The sequence below is a fragment of the Terrapene carolina genome, unplaced genomic scaffold (genome assembly GCF_002925995.2).
Source record: "Terrapene carolina triunguis isolate 2854851 unplaced genomic scaffold, T_m_triunguis-2.0 Scaffold238, whole genome shotgun sequence".
In the NCBI taxonomy this organism is placed as follows: Eukaryota; Metazoa; Chordata; order Testudines; family Emydidae; genus Terrapene; species Terrapene triunguis.
In genome coordinates this window covers 3,351,867-3,371,282 of record NW_020664589.1, presented here as the reverse complement: position 1 = coordinate 3,371,282, position 19,416 = coordinate 3,351,867, and the positions used below count along the sequence as shown (strand labels likewise).

The window sequence follows — 19,416 nt, the reverse complement described above, 5'->3', positions numbered from 1 at the left end:
CAGGGGCTTTCCCTAAACAAGCGGCGTCCCAAGTTTGGGAAACACTGTCTTAATGGATGGAAAATCCCAAATCCCATTGATACTATCCCAGCTAAGGCCTGGTCTACACTACAAAGTTAGGTCGACATAAGCTGCTTTGCGTCAACCTAGTTATGTATGTGTCTACACTGAACTTTGACTCCCACCGATGTCAGTGCCCTATTATGCCGATATAGTAACGCCACCTCCCCGGTCGTTGTAAAACAGTGGTTGATGCAGCGCAAGTGTAGATGCAGCGTTTCTTCTGCCGACCTTCACCGTCGTCCGGCAGTGGTCTCACAGGGCCTGACTCTGAGCGCTCTAGTCACAACTGTGAGCTCCACTGCCCAGGAGTCACCGAAGGGTGGCGGGTGGCACACTGGGATACCTAGCTATGGTGAATCGACACAAGCAATCCTGGTGAGTATGCGCGGCGGCAACGCCAGGGGCCACGTATGCACGCGCACAAGCGATGGACTAACCGCGTTGGCTGTAGGCCGACATAACTTCTGGTGACGCGGACGTGCCCTGAGATCCCCCTTCCCCTTTTCTCCTCTCTCTCTCCCTACTGCTCCACAAATGAGCAGCACTTGTGTGTGGCTTGGTCACCCCTAGACTCCTTTGCCAGTATAGCAATGGCAGTTAGGGGTGTGACATTTTAAAATAACATTTCAATAATGGTACAAACCCTGGCCTATACGTAGTTAAGTCCTTTGGCTTGTGGCGATTATTTCGTTCACCAAACCAGTATAAGCTAGAGCAGCCACATCACTTTTTTGCTGGTGTAAGCGACAGCTGTACTAGAAAAGTGTGCCAGTTTATTAATGATTACTGTAGCACTAGCCCCGTATAGCTGTGCGCTAGGCCTGTCCCCCGGCCTGTCCGTGTTTGTCGATTTTGGTTGCAGAATGTCTGAACAAGCAATCATGGAGCCATTGTGGGAAGACCATCATTCACCGAGTGGCAATGAACTCGGAGGGGAGGCACTGCTCGCCCACCCACCCACTGCAATTAGGCCCGCCACGCTGCAGCCCCAGCCTCTTTAACGTCCCCTGGACTGCGATCGAGATAACAGCTTTTACATCTGTTCCTGGAGGCTGTGCTTTGCTTTTTTTTTTTTTGATTGTATCTGATACAGCCTCACTGAGTAATTGAGTGTTTGAGAGTGAAAAATTATCTCCCTGGGTTGGCCCTTATCTTGACAGCAAAGCAGCTCTTTTAATTTAATTTTCTTTGGAGCATGTGGGTAACAAATTTCACTAATCGCTCCGCTGTCGTCCTCCGCATGGCAACAAGCCTCTTGTGTCACAGGCAGTAAAATGTAAACCCGTTGTTGGTGCTGGATGCAAAGGGGGGGGGGGGCATTAGCTCTGTTGGTCTGTGCATCCATCATGACATGGTGGTGTCAGATCCTTGGTCTCCTTGCTAGGCCAAAAGGAAAAGTAGGGTGACTTGTGCCCACCTACACTGTAATAGGAGATAGTTCTTAGAGCACTTTCCAACTGTACATTTCAAAGCACTTTACCAAGGAGGCCAGTATCACTGTCCGCCTTATGTAGATGGGAAAGTGAGGCACAGAGAGGAAACATGGCTTGCCCACATTCATCCAGCCAGCCAGTGGCAGAACTGGGAATAGAACCCAGGTCTTCTGATGCCTAGTCCAGTGCGCTAGCCACTTGTCCACACGTACTAGAGTTGCTGGGAGAGGAAGGACAGCTGTGTGGTTAAACCACTGCCATGCGATTCAGGAGACCTGGGTTCAATTCCTACCTTTGCCCCAAACTCCCTGTGTAGGGTGACCAGACAGCAAGTGTGAAAAATCGGGACAGGGGGTGGGGGGGTAATAGGAGCCTATATAAGAAAAAGACCCAAAAATGGGGACTGTCCCTATAAAATCGGGACATCTGGTCAACCTATCCCTGTGTGACGACTTGGGCAAGTTACTCTCAGTCTACATCTGTAATGTGGGGATACATCCTCCCTAGCTCACAGGGGCGTGTTGAGGATAAAATCCCTGGCTGTGCAATGCTCACATGCTACAACTGAGAGACAATGTTGGGGGACCTAGTTATAAGAAGCCATAACCCCTTGGCATGGTGTAGGCTTGGAGTGTAGTTGGGTCCAGATAGTTTGTACCATGTTCTAACATGGTCTCCAACTAGGATGACCAGATGCCCTGATTTTATAGGGACAGTCCTGATATTCGGGGCTTTTTCTTACATAGGCGCCTATTACCCCCCAGCCCCAGTCCGGATTTTTCACACTTTCTGTCTGGTCACTCTACCTCCAACACTTTGTCTGGTTCTATATTTTGTTCCCTGAACCTCTCTCTTTCCAGAAAGATTCTTCTCTGGGCAGTGACTGCACATGGAACATTTCATAAAGAACGATAATGTTTTCCCTCTGGGACAGGGTTTAAATTATGCTTATAGTGGAAAGTGTCTTCCACCTTTAAAGTAAAGGTCTCAGCTCAGATTTGACCCAGCAGTTGTAATTTGTACAAAAACAGGGTTGGTTTGTTTTTGTTTTCAAACCTTAATCCCAATTGAAGTGTTTCCATTGATTTGTGTGAAAGACAATTCCAGTAAAAAACAATTGCTGTCTTTAAACATATAACTGCATCGCTAAAGTGATTGCATCTCAACCGATTCAATGCTGAGGACATGAAAGTGAAACGGACTTCATTGATTTTAATTGTCCGTGGCCAGAGAAATGCAAAAAGTAAACAGCATAAAGAGTGGGAAAGCAAATTGGATTTGTAAAAAATTCTTTCCACTCCAATACGCTAAGGCAATTTTAGTAACACCGGCAAAGGAATTTGTTCCCAATATATGATTGGGTTGACTGTGCCCCTTTAACTATGGTATTAGTCTGCCTGCATGCCACTCACACAGGGAATTTTCCACACTTAATAACATATCCCCTTGTCCTTTCCAGCTGGTTGATGATCTGTCAGGTCTACTAACAAGGGGTTAATGTTGGGTCAGCTTCCCTCTCCTTGGGAAGCAAAAGGACTTGGAGTGGCTGTTTCTGGGAGCGGATGCCTTTGGGAAGCCCAAGTGTCCCAGGGCAGGGCTGGATGCCAAACTGGGCACTACAACTTTGGTTTTGCTTAAGAAAAAAGCCGTTGCTGGTTGTGATTGTGTCTCGCTCTGCTGAGTAATTCCGGCTGCACAAAGCCCCCAGCTCAGACTGCTCCGGTCAGGAGTGGCAGAAGTTCCCTCAAAGTGGGGAGGCCAACGGTGCCCGAACCATGGCCCTGCTGCCCCTTCTCCGCAAGGCCCTGCTCTCGCACCACCCCTTCCCCTGAGGCCCTACTCCCGTGCCGCTTCTTCCCCCCAAGACCTCACCCCCTGCTCACTCCTCTCCGTCCCCTCCTCCTGGTTGCTCGTCCTTATGGCCGGTAAAAAGGGGGGGCATGGCCCCGTAGCCCCCCTGTTCCGGCGCCCCAGGCTCTGGTTCTCAATGTGTTGCAAGGTCTTGTCCACACTGCGGAATAGCCCGAACCCAGTCAAAGGTGAAACAGCCAGCTTTTCAAATGGGCTCATCACCCAACAAAGATTCACAGATTCTAAGGCCAGAAAGGACCATTGTGATCTAGTCTGACCTCCTGTGTAACCCAGGCTAGCGAACTTCCCCGAAAGAAGAGCATATCTTTTAGGGGGGGAAAATCCAATCTTGATTTAAAAGCTGTCAGTTACGAGGACCAAACCGTGTCCCTTGGTAAATTGTTCCAGTGGGTAATTACTCTGGCTGTTAAAATTGTATGCCTCATTTCAAGATTTAATTCGTCTAGCTTCAACTTCCAGCCTTTGGATCATATTCTACTTTCTCTACTAGATTTAAGGGTTCATTCTTAGACTTGTTCCCCGTGTTAGTACTTACCGACTGTAATCGAGTCACCCCTTAACCGTCTCTTTGTTAAGCTAAAGAGATTGAGCTCCTGGAGTCTATTGTTATAAAACAGTTTTTCTAATCCTTTAAACATTCTAATGGCTCTTCTTTGAACCCTCTCCAATTTATCAAAATCCTTTTTTCATTGTGGATGCTAGAACTGGATACCAATGTGCCAGTAATGGTCGCACCCATGCCAACTACAGCGATAAGATAACCTCTCTACTTCTACTCAAGATTCCCCCGTTTATGCATCCCAGGATCGCATTAGCCCTTTTGGCCACAGCATCTCACTAGGAGTTCATGTGAGATGATTATCCACCACAGGGATAGAGTCCCCCATCCTGTTAAGTGTGGCCTACATTCTTTGTTCCTTGAGGTATACATTTACATGTAGCCATATTCAAACACATATTGTTTGCTTGTGCCCAGTTTCCCAAGTGATCCAGATCTTTGTATTAGTGACCTGTCCTCTTCATTATTTACCACTTCCCCAGTTTTTGTGTCATCTGCAAACTTGTCCAGTGATCATTTCATATTTTCTATCAGGTGACTGATAAAAATGTTAAATGGTATGGGTCTCAGGACAGACCCCCGAGGGACCCCACTAGCTCTTCAGATCTGTGTAAGCTTGAAAGATTGTTTCTCTCACCAACAGAAGTTGCTCCAATAAAAAAAAAAAATTACCTTATTCTCCTTGTCTCCCTCTAATGTCCTGGGACCAACATGGCTACAACAACACTACATATATTATTCTGTTTGCACATTATAATTGTGATCAAATCATGATCACTTGTACCTAAGCTACCATTAATTTTTAGTTCTGTGATCAGTTCCTCTTATCTGTCAAGATGAGGTCTAATATAGAATTCCCTCTTGTTGGTTGTAACACTTTGAGTTAGGAAATTCCCATCCTTAATACTTAGAAAATCTAAGGATGTTTTAGTACCGGAAGCAGGAGACTTCCAGCATATGCCACTCAAATTGAAATCCCCCATCATCACACAGCTTTTTTCCCTACACATTATAGGTAGGCTTGGCAGAATTCAATGTTTATTTTCTTTATCATTTTGGCAGAGAATATTGATGGTTATTTTAAGCATTTTTCAAATGTTTATAATTTTCACCATTGCACAGAATTATGGGTTTTAAAGCCTTTTTTTCAATTTTTATCTACCGGTATTTAAATGTTCACAGTTGTGGGAAATGACGTGGGGTCAGACAATGGGGAGGTGTCAGATAATTGTTTAATGACAGCTGTTGAGATTCAAATCGCTAAAGCTTCATAAGGGTGAAAACACAAATTGTCAAGATCATATGTCAAAATATACAAAGTAAATAGCCTTAAATCAAACACTAGTAAGTTCTCAAGAAGCATTTTTCTTTCTGTGCCTATCTGTAAAGTTGGATTACTTTTGATGGAAATATTTTTTCATCGGTTTGTGTGTGTACAGTGAAATCAATGTTTGCCAGTAAAAATCTAATCCTTCCAATTCTAATTATAGATAGGTGCGTAAGGAGCAGGTCATGCCGCTTCCCTAGTGTGATATGGTGGTCTGTAGCAGGCACCAACTGATACCCCTGTCTTGTGTTTTATCTGTTAGGACATTGATCCATAAGCATTTCAAGATCTTTTTCTTCTGAGTTAGCAGTGACACGGAAATCGGGTAATACCATTTTTGACAGCGAGAGTAATGCACAGCTCTTTAGAAAAATCTGGACTTGGGCGTGTCCAAGGACAGGCTGGGGGCTTTTGCTGATTGAGCTAATTAAGGTTTCCCCATGTTTGTAATCAGGACAGACTCCAAGCAGCGGCAGCCTTGGCTTGCTGTTGTCAGTGTTGGTGCAGCTGCTCCGTTTGATGGGCACTGACAGCTGGGTTGGAGCTAGTCCCAAGTGTAGACAGAGCCTCTGACATGCAACTATTGAATCGCTGCTCTGCATGCTGATTTGTTTTAGGGGGTGTGGCTCCGGATTTTTGAGCTTCTCTCCCCAGCCCACACGTAGGGCAGATAGTACCTGCGTTGGCCAATGGGGAAGTCCAGCTTGCGCCATCCATTCTAGAGGTAATACCTCTGCTGCGTCCGGCTAGCAAATCAGCTGCTCCCTCCCTGAGAGCTTCTAAGGATGCTCTTATTAACCTTTGCTGGGTGGTGGCACTGCTGGGGGCAATGGGATTGATACTTGGGGATAGACAGAGGCATTGGGACCTCAGAAACTCCTGTGGGTGGGGTGGAGGTCCTGGCAGCTAAAGCTGGCCCCAGCCCACCTACCTCTGCAAAATATCTCCTCTTCCCCGTCTCCTCTTCTCACCAGCAGGATCACCTCCCAAGCAGACCTGTGCCGCAGTTGCAGTCAGGCTGTTCTTAGGGTCCTTCCCCTTAGCATCTAGATAAGGAGAGGGGAAACTGTGCCAAAGTCATCGCCTTGTTAGCAGAGGACCCGCAGCCAGCCTGTTCTGCGGGTCAGTGTCTAGCACTTCGTTGCCTTGCGTCATCTTCAGGTAGCATGTGAGCCCAGAGCTGTCCAGTTCCCCGTCACTGAGATTCAGCCACCCTCCAAGGGTACTGGGGTCTTCCTTGCTGAACCCTCAGACTCCACTGACTGAGCAGGAAACACTCCGTGGGATGGGAGCTTCTCTGGGGAAACTGACTCCTGCTGACTTTACCCAAGAGCTTATCTCGTGGTGGTGACCATGGCAAGTAACCTCTCGCCCTTCATCCAAGAAAGGAGAGCAACTGCCAGAGCCTCTGCTTGTTCGTCATCTGTCTTTTATTCCCTTCCCCTTACTCCCCCCTCCCTCCCGCACCTTCTGTTTCCATGTGCCCTGCCTGCCGGCTTCCCCTCCCTTCTCCCCGTCCTCCCTCTGATCATGACTGACTCTCTCCCACTCAGTATCTCTCTGCAAACGGCACGCCCCATATTTCAAACAAGAGAATGAGAGTGAGAGAGAGAGATCAATATTTGAAACTTTATAAATACTAAGTACAGACACATTTATTTAATGCATCGGGTATTAAAACTCAAAGTATATGACCAGCTGAGACCCAGGGCATTAAAAACAGATTAACAAAGACTTCCCGGGCTCTTCACGCTGAATGGAACATGCAGGCTGCCCAGGGAAGGAGTTGGCTTCCCCGTGCTGCTTAGGCTCCGATGGGCTGGCTGAATCCCTGATCTCTATGTGAATCCCGGAGCCAACTCACGGTACTGAGAAAGGCACCTGAGCCTCCTGCATTCACTGATGGGACCTGCCTTATAAAAACTGCCAACCGTTTCCTCTGCAAACTCCTTGCCCCCAAATAACCCCCCTCTATGAACACCGGTTAAACTAGCTCGAACTCTGACGGAGCAAGTGTTGACAGGCTGATATCATTCATACATGTTAGTGTTATCAGTCATCTTTGTTCTACCCTTAAGCAAGATCAAGCTCTTAATAAACCTGAACATTTCTAGTCCTCCCACATCTGCCTTCCTGTATGTTTCACCACCACCTCCTCCTCCTCCATCTCTGACCTGTGGTCCATTCTCACTCCTTTCACCTTTTCTCTTCCTTCCTCAGAGCTATCCAAAGGGACCAGCTTTCTTGGGGGAGTGGACTCGAGTTTCGGGGTCAATGCCAAATCAGGGCAGATGGAACAAAGTCCAGTCCATGCTGCCAATGAAGGGGACGTAGGTTGGGACTAGAGACTGGCCCGGACCAAACCCCCCAGATTCGGACAGCACCAAAATGCACTGGGGGGGGGGGGGCGGCAGCTGAAAGCTAGATCAAAATGGTGCCGCTTTGGCATATCTTTACTTGGGACTGCCCTGAATTCCGTGAGAGGAAGGGAGAAAGAGCCCCTCCCCCCAGGAGCAAGGAGGATGGAAGCGGGACTGTTGTGTGAGGAGGTACAATGTCCTGCAGATTCAGCAGGGATCACACACCCTTACTTAGCCAAAGGCTGGATGTGGCTGTGACGAACTGGAACTGTTCTTAATGTGGCCTTTGAATGCTGAGTGGGGAGTTTGGCTGGGACGGTCTGCATTGGGGAATGGGAGACTGGCCTTGAGGGAAGATACCTGAGCATGTAACATGAGGACCTAGGAGGTGAAGACGTGTGAGCTTCTTGCCCTGAAGCCGGTCTGCTCCGAGGGAGAGGAGGCTCCCCAAAGTCCTGACTGGCTTTGTGGGGAGCAGTTCCAGAGCATCGCCCGGGGACTCCGTGACAGTGGCCCATGGAGCTTATGGCATTATCTCTCCCCCCACTCCCCAAAACTCTCACAATCACACAGTGTATTGTACTGCCCCTGTGGGGGAGAGTCTGGCAAGGGGAGCGTGGTTGGAAGAAGGTCTCGGCGGGCTTGAGAATGCCTGGCCTGGGATATGGACATGGAAGGCAGTGTGTGTGGTTGACGGAAACTTGGGAAGAGAAGGTCTGTTGCTCTGGGCTTACTGTGTGGAGAGGAGGGCAGCGGACATGGGTTCAGAGACGGCTGGTTGCCTTGCCAGAAGCCCGGTCTGAGGGGGAAAGGAGGACTGTCCAGATAGGGGGTGCTGGCTCAGGTTCTGGGCTGGACACTCTGGGAAGATGGGGAGAATGGCTAGGACATTCACTGAATGGAGGAGGGAAGGTTTGCTTGCTAGAACTTCTTTGGGGGACAGTGCCTTGACTGAACGTGGGTGGGTTCCCCAGCTGGGGCATGGGCTGTGTGGAGGGGTAAAGGGGAACGGCTGGCTTGGGGGTTGGGTAGGAGCCTGCCAGGCAGCAGCTACAGAAAGCAGTGTTTCTTCCCAGCGAGCGGTGCTATCCGGCGAGAGCAGCCTTCCAACATCGCTGTTAATCTTTAATTGGTATTTGATTTGATTTAACATGATCTCCTGCTTGTAAAACACCTTGAGATGTTTCTGTGTGTGAGGGCGTCGGGAGATGCTGTTGTACTGTATTAACGAGCCTCTGCTGGAACATAAAGGGAGATAATTAGAGGCAGTGAACTTTCTTGACGTGGACAGAACAGCTGAGTGCTTTGGAAGTAGCCCTCCTTAGACGTGCAAGGAAAGCTGTATGGGGTGTGCTGTGGGTGGGGAAAGGATACCACATCAGGGTCAGTCCGCCATTTCGGTAGCATCAAGGTTATATTCAGGTGGTTGACTCCCTGCCCTCCACCCCGAGCGGTGGCTGCATTTTTGTGCTGCCAAAATTCAAGCTGAAACACACCCTCTCCATGTTAAAAGTGCTGCTTTCTCATTAGCGGGTGCCTTTGCACGCCTCCCACTGATGTGTTCTCTGTAGGATTTGCAGTTCAGTTGCTAAGCAGTTCAGGAGGTTGATTTCTACATCCCCGTCTCTCCTGGGAGGTAGAAATATGTTTTAATATCCAAGCAGTCTTGAAACATTAGGTATTAAACTATTATATCTTGGGGAGGGGGGGATTGAAGAGTACTTGGCACTTAACACCCACATATGGCCAATGCTATGGGCTGTACACTGAGAAAGATGGAGCAATTAAAGTTTATTTTTTTATAGACTAATCTCCCAAGCATGTATTTGAGCCTGATTTAGAAACATCATATTGCCGAGCATGCAGAATTTTAGTGTTGCTTAAAATCCATACGTGTTCTGTATGTTCCTTTTTAATTTCAGCAGTACTACCAGTGCCAGATCAGAGTTTTCTGCCCTTTATGTGCCAGAACTTGGGGCTGGGGAGGAGGCAGTGGAAGGAGGAGTAATTGGCAGCACAAGTAAATGATATTTTAGAGGAGACACCGGGCTGCATGTGGAGTGTTTGTGTGCAGAGGGTGGCTTTGAATGTATCTTCCTCTTGCAGTAGGTGCAAAATCTTCAGGCCCTTTGCAGGCTGCTTCCAAACTCTCTGCAGAGGGGACTGGGTGTTCTCAGGCAGAGCAGAGCCAGTCTAATTGGCGCTTGGTGTAAAAAAACAACACAAAGGAGGATGGTGGCAGGAGCACTCTGAACGAAGTGGCAGCTGTTTGTACATACAGGATCAGAGACTTCCAAGGGGAGGTTTACTTTTGGAATTTCTTTTGCATTCCAGTCTAATTAAGCAGTGGTTAATTGGATCGGTAGCAGGAAGAAACTCTGATGCAGTTCTGCCCTAGAACGGATTGGTTTGCTTTTAATGTTCACATTCCTCTGTCTTCTCCTTGCTCACAAGTTGGGGAGTGTGGGGTGGGAGAGGAGGGCCCCAATTCAGGAGATGTCCTTTTCCTCCTTGACACGTCTCTTGCGTTCCCCTCCTTATCTCTTCATTTCCTGGTTTCTCCTCCTTCATCCTCAGCTAGGGATCACCAATGACTTTTCACTTTCAAGCCAAGCAGATGGCATGCAAAGAGACTGTGTTCAGGCACTCTTGCGGCTGAGACTTCAAAGGCAACAAGGAAACAAATCATAGCACCGCTCTAACCCAGCCAGTCGGGCAGATAACACCACTGGAGGACTCCACAGAGCTCGGCCTGTGTCAGACATGAACCCTATCAAGGAGTGTTATCCCACTTTTTACGGACTGGGAAACTAAGTCACAGAGAGTTGAAGTCACTTGCCCAAGGCTACCTAAGGGCTTGTCTACATGACCAGTTAGCGTGAGTGTAGCGTGCCGAGAACTGTCTGTGTGGATGCTGCTGCTGCCGCATATTGAAAGTTTCCTAGTGAGGGTTGACCTTCTCCTGTTTCAAAGAGCAGTAGCTCAAACCGCCCTAGGGAATTTTTAGTGCATAGCAGCAGGGTCCACGTGGACAGTTAGTGAGTGTCGTGCTAGTGTGCTGTAGATTTACACCCCAGCTTGCCACGTGCTAACTTGCCGCTTGACAAGCCCAAAGTCATTGGTGGAAGGAGGATTAAAGTCCAGAAGTTCATGGCTTCCAGTCTCCTTCCTCATGCTCCTTCCACCACACCCTGCTGCCTTGGTTTGGGGCCCTACCACCCTCCTATCTGCAACAGACACTCTCTGTCAGCAGCAGGTCCTCCATGGGGGCTCCCAACTTGGCATGTGAATACTGAAGCAAACCATTCTGGCCTCTCATTCTGCCCTGCCTTGGGGTGGGGGGAAAGGAGGGATTTATTTTTTGGGCAGCTTGTAAGGCTGGGTGACTGCGTAAGTGCGGATGGAAGGCAGAGGATGGAGAGCCCTAGAGAGTGCGACATCCCTTCTGCTACCCCAGCATTGCTCTCCTTCACCTTCATGTGCTTCAGGACTCAGCAATATTGCCCCTCTCCTCCTCCACCTGCTCCTCTGGCTGCAAGGAGTCTACCCTGGGCATGTCTGCCTTCCCTACTCAGACCTTTACTTAGCCAGAGAAGGAGTAAGACCCCTCCTTGTCCCCCTGCTCAGATTGTGCCTTTGGCTGCGGTGAAGAGAGGAGAGGCTGTTTGCCCAATTCATCCCCCCCCCCCCCCCCCCCCGCCCCAAACCATACATGCAAGAGGAAGGAAGGGAGATCTGATTCTGCCCCGCACCCCCAGCCAGATTCATGGGAGTGAGGGGAGGGAGGTGGGTAATGCTGCTCTGGGAAGAAGGTGATATAATATAATCTGGAATAAGGTAGGAGCAGAACAGGGATAATGGCTCCAAGTCGCAGGTCCTTCTCCGCTCTGCCTCTGGGGCACTGCAGCTGCACGGTGCCCCTTGCTTGGGTCAGCCGGCAAAGGTCCGATGGAGCTCTCAGCTGGCAGGAGCTGTATGCCACTGCGTGGGAAGGAGGCAGACCCTCGCCTCTCTCCCCTCACTCCCTTGGGCCTCCTGCTGCCCAACTCTCAGCCTCATTCCATCCAGAGCTTCCATTCCCTGCCCCCGCCCCGCCTGTAGCGCATAAGCCTGGGGCCAGCCTCTGGATGGGATTGGCAAACTGCTGTGCGAACATCTTGGTGGTAGTCCCAGGCGTGGGGGGAGAAATTCAGAGCAGCAAAGCTTGGGTCTCCAGCCTAAGTCACCTAAGACAATTCAATGATTGCTGGCGGTTATTGGAAAACCTGGGAGTTTGGATGTCCCTGGGGCAAGGGTGGGGTTGGATTTTTGTTTTGTTTTGTGCCTCTCAAACAAACCCAGATGCCTCTGGCCTAACCCCTGGAGGTTTGTTTAGTTAGCGACAGGTCGTAAAGCGTCCATTTCCCTGGGTTTGAGAGAGATCTGGCACTAAGCTGTTTATCTCCAGATGGGTGTTTAAACCCAGCACAGAAGTGCTTCTGCTGGAGCGCTAGTGGTCTGAAGAGCAGGCGATGGGATGGAAAACGAGAAAAATGCCCCTCTGTTTAACGAGCAAGGGAAGGAGCTGCGTATTCGGCTAGCGTCCCTTAGAACCTGGCAGCAGACTGGCCTCGAGCAATAAAGAGCTGAATCGGAAATCCAATTTCAGCTCAAACATAAGCCCCGTTGTTGCAGCTCGGTTGAACAGAGCCCCCTGCTCGCCACCCTTGGGCGATGGCGTGTACTGTTCGGGATGTCAGTAATTAGATACACACGATGAAAATGAGCAGGGAAACAGAGCGGGGGTGTGGATGTGGGAGGAGCGGCAGTGAAATGAGAACTGCAGTACATTGTTCCTTCCCTCCGACATTCAGCTCCATCGGCCGGGAGCTCAGATGCTCAGGCCTTCCGCTATTTCAAACTTTGTGCTTTTCCGCAGGAAGAGGAGGTCGTCGGGTCTGATACAGTGGTTGCTTTTTTGGTTCACGTGCCACTTTCTTTTAAAAAAAAAAAAAAAATCAAGTTGTGGAGTGAATGGTGGTGCATCAAGAACCATGGCACTAGTGGTGCACGTAGGCAGGGTAGGAGATTGGGAGTCAGGGTCCCTGCTTTCTACTCCCAGCTCTTCCACTGACTCACCTTTGGCAAGCTGCCATACCTGTGACTCAGTTGAATTGTAAAAGCAGAGGAATACTTGCCTATCTCCCTGGGATTTGCGGGTTACTGTTTCTAAAGCACTTTGAGATCCTGGGCTGAAAGGGGCTTTATAAGGGCAAAATAATATGAATTTGCTATGCGCTCTCTCATCTATTGTGACTCTGAATGTTTCCACGCTCACCGATGTATTTTGGTTACAAAAGCACCTAGTGGCCCCAGCCAGGATCGGTTGCATGCCTGTGCCTTGGAGAGCTTGCAATCTAAATAAACAAGACAGGGAAAATGGGCCCAGAGAAGTGACTTGCCCAAGATCATACAGCAGGTCGGTGGCAGAGCTAGAAGTTTGAGTGGTGGGTATGTTTTGGGAGTGGGGAAGGTGCTTGTACAGCTCTTCAGGGACACATGGAATGTGAAATGTGTTGTGTAAATATGCATGTTCTGTACTTTCCTCTCCTCTGTCACAGGGAGCTGTCCAGCAAATCAGCACCTCTAATTCAGTGCTGAATGACCCAAACCTTTACCCTGTTTGCAAACCCCCAGCGCGCTGCAAAAAACTCTGCATTTTTGGTGCATATATTCCCATTAGCTTCAAATCTGGCTTGTGCTCTGAATCCAACTTAAATGTGATTCTCTGTTCTGACACCAATATTTCTAAAAGCAGACTCGATCAAATTATGAGGTAAAGAGCCCTGGAGTATCTCAGTGGATGTATTTCCTGTTGTTTTCAAACAAATGCACTTTAGGTCTCACTTTGCTGATGTGATTTGTGCGTGTGTGGCGGTGGGGGTCGGAAAGGAGACTGAGTTCCAGAAATAAATAAATCGTTTTCCCCGAATTCTGACCAGAGAGAGAGTCAGCTCTGCTGGGAATTCAGTGATCTGTGTTAGACTGTCAGAGAGGCTGCAGTGATGGCTCAAGTTAATTGGAGATCAGTGCTCTCACTTAAGTGTCTTTATATTCCTGAAAAAGGTTCTAAGATGCTACACGGCTGCTTCCCAAACATTCCAGAATTGCTAAATGCAAGGTCGCCTTAAGTCAATTTTAGTGCTTGTGCAATCTCTTAATGGAAGAGTGAAGTCCTGGAACCGAGAGCAGATGCAGCACGAACAGCAGCAACTCGAGCTTCTCCACCCTGCCCCACTAATGTGTCTTGGGGCTGCTGTCGATGAGAGGGTGATTTGTCCTCAGTGGCCTCTCTGGAGAGTGCCAGCATGGGTGGTCGTCATGACGGTGCCGCTTTGGGCAGCAGACGGTGACCACAGACTCCGTTCAGCATGGACTGCCAAGCAGCTGGCAGATGGTAATGACATTTGGTTACCACCGCCCTGGGCCCAATAGGAGCCCTTGGCACACAGAGTTTTGTGTCCCATGAGGTAATCCGCTGTCCCACAATGGTTATCGATCTCAGTCACTGCTTCAATTCCCTTTCATTGTATAGAGCTAGCAAGTTGGCCTCTCCCGCCAGAAAGCTCATGGGCCATTGGCCTGGCTTGGGCTCCTTAGCAATGTACGCTGTAGGATTTCACAGCCGGTTCTGTCCCCGGGCCAGTCTGTCCAGAGCTGCAAACGGCTGAGTTCTTTTTTCACTTTATCCCCTTCACTAAAAATAACCAAATCAAACCAACCTTGCTCGCACCGAGCTTTGTGCCATATTCTGAGCTGACACAGAGCATTCATCCTGGCAGCTGCAGATCTGGGCTCTCTCTTCAGCCTCAAAGGCACTACCGCTCCTGAATGATTACTGAGGTGCCAATGTTATACGATCTGTGGTGTTAGACAGATGGCCCACAGAGATTGAGGGAGGGCTCAATGTGACCCACACATCGCTCTGGTGTCAGGGTAGAATTGGGATCCATCTTCCTACTGTCAGAAAATATTTTAGCTAGCACTTGCAGGGAGGCCCTTTGTGAGCTGGGTTTCGAAAGAAGCAGTAAACGTCTGTGACTGACAAAATAAAACTCCTCTTGTAATATCCACTGGCTCTGGTTTGCTCTGCACAGGTTGTTTTCTTGCTCACTGAATTGACTGTTAGATGTCTGTGAGTATAGGAATATTAATAATTAGCATCTAGGTATCACTTGTTAATTAGTGCAATATATAATATTGTACCAATGTATGACATTTGGTGTAGTTAATGATCTCACACTGCACATAGCCTTGAGACTTGGCTTGATATTTTTAAGACTCAGCAAGATCTGCAAAACAAGCCAAGTTTGAAGAAAATCGATTCGGTAGTTGAAGTTATGAAAATTTAGGTCTACATTTTAAAACATGATTTTTGGGGGGCCTCAGTTTGCGCATGCCCAACTTAAAGCACTTTAAAGGAGTCAAATTTTCAAAAAGCCCAGAGCACCTGCTCTCTGAAATTAAGGTCTCTTTAAGGTGGCTGAGGTTGGATCACCTAAAAATTGCAGCACCAAGAATTGCTAGCCGCTTCTGAAAGATCGGGCCTTAACAGGGATTTGTCCAAGGACTGACTAATCTTAACAGAATGCGACCAGCACCAGAAATAAGGGGATGGAAAAGCTTCAGACTGAAGACATTGAGGGTCCACACAACATTGTAAACCCGGCTCTGTGAGACCTGGGCTTGTGGACTCAGGGTTTCCAACAGAGGTGACACATGGGGGGGGGCATGTGGGGTCACATGGTGCAGCAGGGCCCCCTCCCTTCAGAGCAGCTGAGCCGGCGAGCTGCGCTGGGCAGGGAGAGAGAGCGGCAGGAGTGGCGGAAGAGCGGGGAGCTGCTCAGAGGTGCCGCTGCTTTAACTCTGCAGGGAGAGGCAGAGGAAGAGTTGGGAGCTCCATGGAGGGGCTGCTGCTTTCCTGGAGGGGTGAGGGGGCTGCTTTCCAGAAGGGGGAGGGCTGCCGGGAGCAGGGAGTGACTCAAGCTGTTCCGGAGTTGTGCCCCCCCATGGGTCATCTTGCGCTAAAGCATCCACCCAGCATTGTAAACCTGGGTTTACAATTGCTGGACCCGGGTCTCTCAGCCGTGCTGCCACGGCCATACTCCGCTACACGGACCTTCTGACTCAGGTCTGCAGCTTAAACGCTGCATCCACACTGCAACAGGACAGGGCTTGGATCCGAGCCACAGTGGGACGTGGGCTTTGGTCCACCTCCCCAGCAGGGTCCTAGGACCCTCGTCCTGAGTGTTGGCTGACCTGAGTCAGACTGATCTGTGTGTGGACAGGGGAGTGCTTAGGCTTAAACCTGAGTCAGAGCCTGGGCTTAATGTGCCAGGCAGACATACCCTAAATGTTGGATGGTTTAGACACCACAAACCCTGCATCTCGGCAGGGCACTAGACAAGACGACCCTTGCGCCCCGTTCTAACCCTGTGATTCTGGGTTCTTGAAGCTTTAACACGACAAAACTGATTTTTCTTCAAACATGGCTTGCTCTTAACTGCAATGCCTTTCAGCACGAGACATAATTAACTGAAGCATTTTTCTAGTAAAACGTCAGTTTCCCCTAGCATCGCCTTCTTACAGTTACTGATGAATTTAGTGTTACAGCGACACTGGGAGGCAGGCAGGTAGGTGTTATCCCCAAGAGTGGGATGGGGAAACTGAGGCAAGTGAGTGGTTGAGTGGACAGGGCATTGGAGTGGGACTGGGGAGGCCTGGGTTTAATTCCTGGCTCAGCCACAGACTTCCCATATGAGTCTGAGTAAGTCACTTAATCTGCCCCGCGCCTTGGTTTCCCCATCTGTAAAATGGGGACAACACTTCCTGACCTCACAAGATTGGTGTGAGGATAAAATCCCATAGTGAGTGTGAGGTGCTCAGACACTATGGTAAGGATGAATATCCAGAAACAGAGATGGGGTAGGGCCCCAAAGAGTTAGATCTAATTGCTCTTGTTCTTTCATGCTGCTCATGATGGTTTAGAAGCAAATTGGATCCCCTTTAGCTCCAGATGCTGTTTCTTCACATTGGCCTCTGTGTAGATATGCATGTCTGTTTGCGTTTCAGGCTCTCTGAAGAGTCCAGTGAACAAGACGGCCCTGACGCTGATTGCAGTCAGCTCCTGCATCCTGGCCATGGTGTGTGGCACCCAGCTCTCCTGCCCTTTGACCGTGAAGGTCACTCTTCATGTGCCTGAGCACTTCATTGCAGACGGTAAGACCCGGAGAGCGACACCTCCCTGTAAGGACTTGGCAGCCTGGAGCTTCCAAATCCAATCCAGTCAGTAGAGTCCTTCTCTTTGTGAGTTTCCGAAGTGCCTCCGAGAACTCCCCTTTCTCAAACCACCCTTCCGGGGACTTTCCACTCTTCACTTTATTCCTCAGCGCTGGGGCGGCCTAGAAAAACACCTGGGGACAATCTGTTATAGGACACTAACTCCCCCCTCCCCCCAGCACCCCACCCACACTAACCCTAACACAACCGTTGGCAGTCCCAGCGGGGAGAGAAAAATGACTATGCCATGGAGAGTTTTTTCTCCTCTCCGCCCCCAGGGAGCAAACTCTCTAGGACGGAGCTGAGGCTCACTGCTGCATCAGGCTCTGTCTGCATGTCCTTATTTTATTTTATTTTTTGCATAAATAGAAGGCTTCAGTCTCGGGGGTTTGGCAATCCGGCAAGCCCTCAGCAGCACCGCATTCACTCACACTTGAAAAGGGGGCGGGGAAGCTGTGAGGAAGACGCGGCGAGTGTGGAATGATTTATGGGGTTGGTTGTGTGGGAGGAAGACGTCCTTTTCTGTTGCATTTGTATTTTTGGCATCAGAGCTGCTCAGCTTTCGTTTGAGATTCCTCCCCCTCCCCAACAGCAGAGCTGCTGACTGCGTTATATTCGTACCGCCCGGGAAACTGCCCCGGCTCTCCATACAGAGCCAATTCAGACAGAGAGATGCCAACCCCATGGAACTAAAACCCAATAGCTGTTGGCACGAGGGGGAGGCAGAAATCTTCCCCCCACCTCTGTTTTATAACTCTGTGTCCGACTGAAATCCCTGCTTTACTCTGAAGTGAAGCCCTGGGCTTCCCAGGAAGACCCCGGGAAGCCGCATGGATGCTCTCCCTCCCGTCAGAGTGAAGCCGTTTGTCTGTGGCCCTCGCCGCTCCGGAGAACGTGAAATTGCCAGTGTTGGAGCGAAGAGCGAGAGGCTCTGAAGAATTAGACAAAGGCGGCTGTCACTATTTATTGCTTTCGCCAGCTTGGCTCCTTGTGTTTGTTGTTTCACTGACCTTTTCCATGTAATGTGCAGTGAGCGTCAAGTGCAACTTTTCAGTAACACGAGGGCAAATTTCATTTTCTTCCTGAAGACGGGACCCATTATTCAGTCGGTTCTAATTCTTCAGCTCCTGCGGTCTCCTTACCACCTGAGACAGGCTGAGGGTGGGCTTTCGTCCAAAAGAAAAGTGCTGTGCACAATCCGGGGCTGTGTAGGCGGCTGCAGTCACTCTTAGCTTGCACCCATACTGCACTGCTGGGCGTCTGGTTCTGATCCAATCAGGGGCCTGTTCGCCGGAGGGGCTAGCTTTGGTGGGGAGGACAAATGCTTATGAAGCAGGAAAGTAAGCGACCCTTGACGGGTCCAAGTGTGGTGAGATGGAATTTAAGGCACCTCCGCCTCACTGGGTGAAACGTTCTGGTCTGTGTTGTGCAGGGTTCAGACTGGATGCTCCTAATGGTCCCCTCTGGCCTCGAAATGAATTGATAGCTATTTAATCCTGCACAGAATCACAAATGGAGCACACATCCCAACCCTGGTGGTGGTGGTGACATTTTCCAAGGTTGGTGCCCGCAAAATTTGCACTGATATCTAGTGCACCCCTAAACAATACTCGTGCAGATGAGCACTACAAGCACTGGCTGGGTTAATGTGCCTGCAGAACTAGACGCAAACCTACTGGGACCTGATTACACGTGTTAGGTCTGAAAATAACCGAACACACTTGGGCTGGGTTGTCTCTGCTCACCTTCTCCTGCCTGTGGGCTTGGCAGAGTGACAGCTGCGAGCCCCACTCCTGCCGGCTGGCACCGTCTCGCTGCACTGCATAGCAAATGCACCAATGAGCCCTAGCACCTCTTGTCTATAGCACGCAGGCAGCAGCGAGGTGGCGTTGCCCAGCAGGAGCGGGACACTGCGGCTGCGCTGACCCTGCGGCAAGGCAGTGCCTGCAGACAGATCATGGGCACGGAGAGCAGGAAGCCCCCGCTGGCCATGTCCCAAGCATGAGGCAGTGGTGGGGGTGCTGACCCAGGTTCAGCGGCAAGTGGAAGGCTCGGGTTGGGTCTGAAAATGTCTTGGCACTCTCAGGCGTGGGTCAGGTCAGCTGTGGGCTAGTCGCGTTCGGGTCAGGCTTTAAAATTAGGCCCGAGCAGACCTCCATGCAGTATGGGACGGAGGTGAGCAGTTACCTGTTTTGCAACATCAGATGTAAGTCTTGAGGATGCTACTTATACACTAGGCTTTGAAAATCCTGCCTCGGCATGTGCTAGATATCCTATAAAAAACAAACCTTTGGGCCCTTACCAGCAATGCTGGGTGTGTTTCCATTTTGCAGCTGTAGGTTGACGTTGGAAAAATTCAGGGTTGAGAAGAGGGAGAGGGCGTGTGTGTGAAATGGATGTCAAAACAAAACAAGTTACTTCTCCGCAGCCTTCAAAAAAAGAAAGAAATAAAAGGAGTGTACAGACTTTTGACTAGAGTGAGTG

General features: G+C 49.6%; 1 protein-coding gene across 1 annotated transcript in view; it reads left to right on the top strand.

Annotated features, from left to right (window-relative positions):
* The window catches only part of ASTN2 (astrotactin 2), a 572,108-nt gene that overhangs the window by 165,329 nt on the left and 387,363 nt on the right, over window positions 1–19,416 (top strand). Inside the window, exon 6 of the mRNA XM_026657253.1 lies at window positions 16,726–16,872. Within this exon, the coding sequence (XP_026513038.1) occupies window positions 16,726–16,872 (147 nt within the window). The remainder of the gene's footprint in view (window positions 1–16,725; window positions 16,873–19,416) is intronic.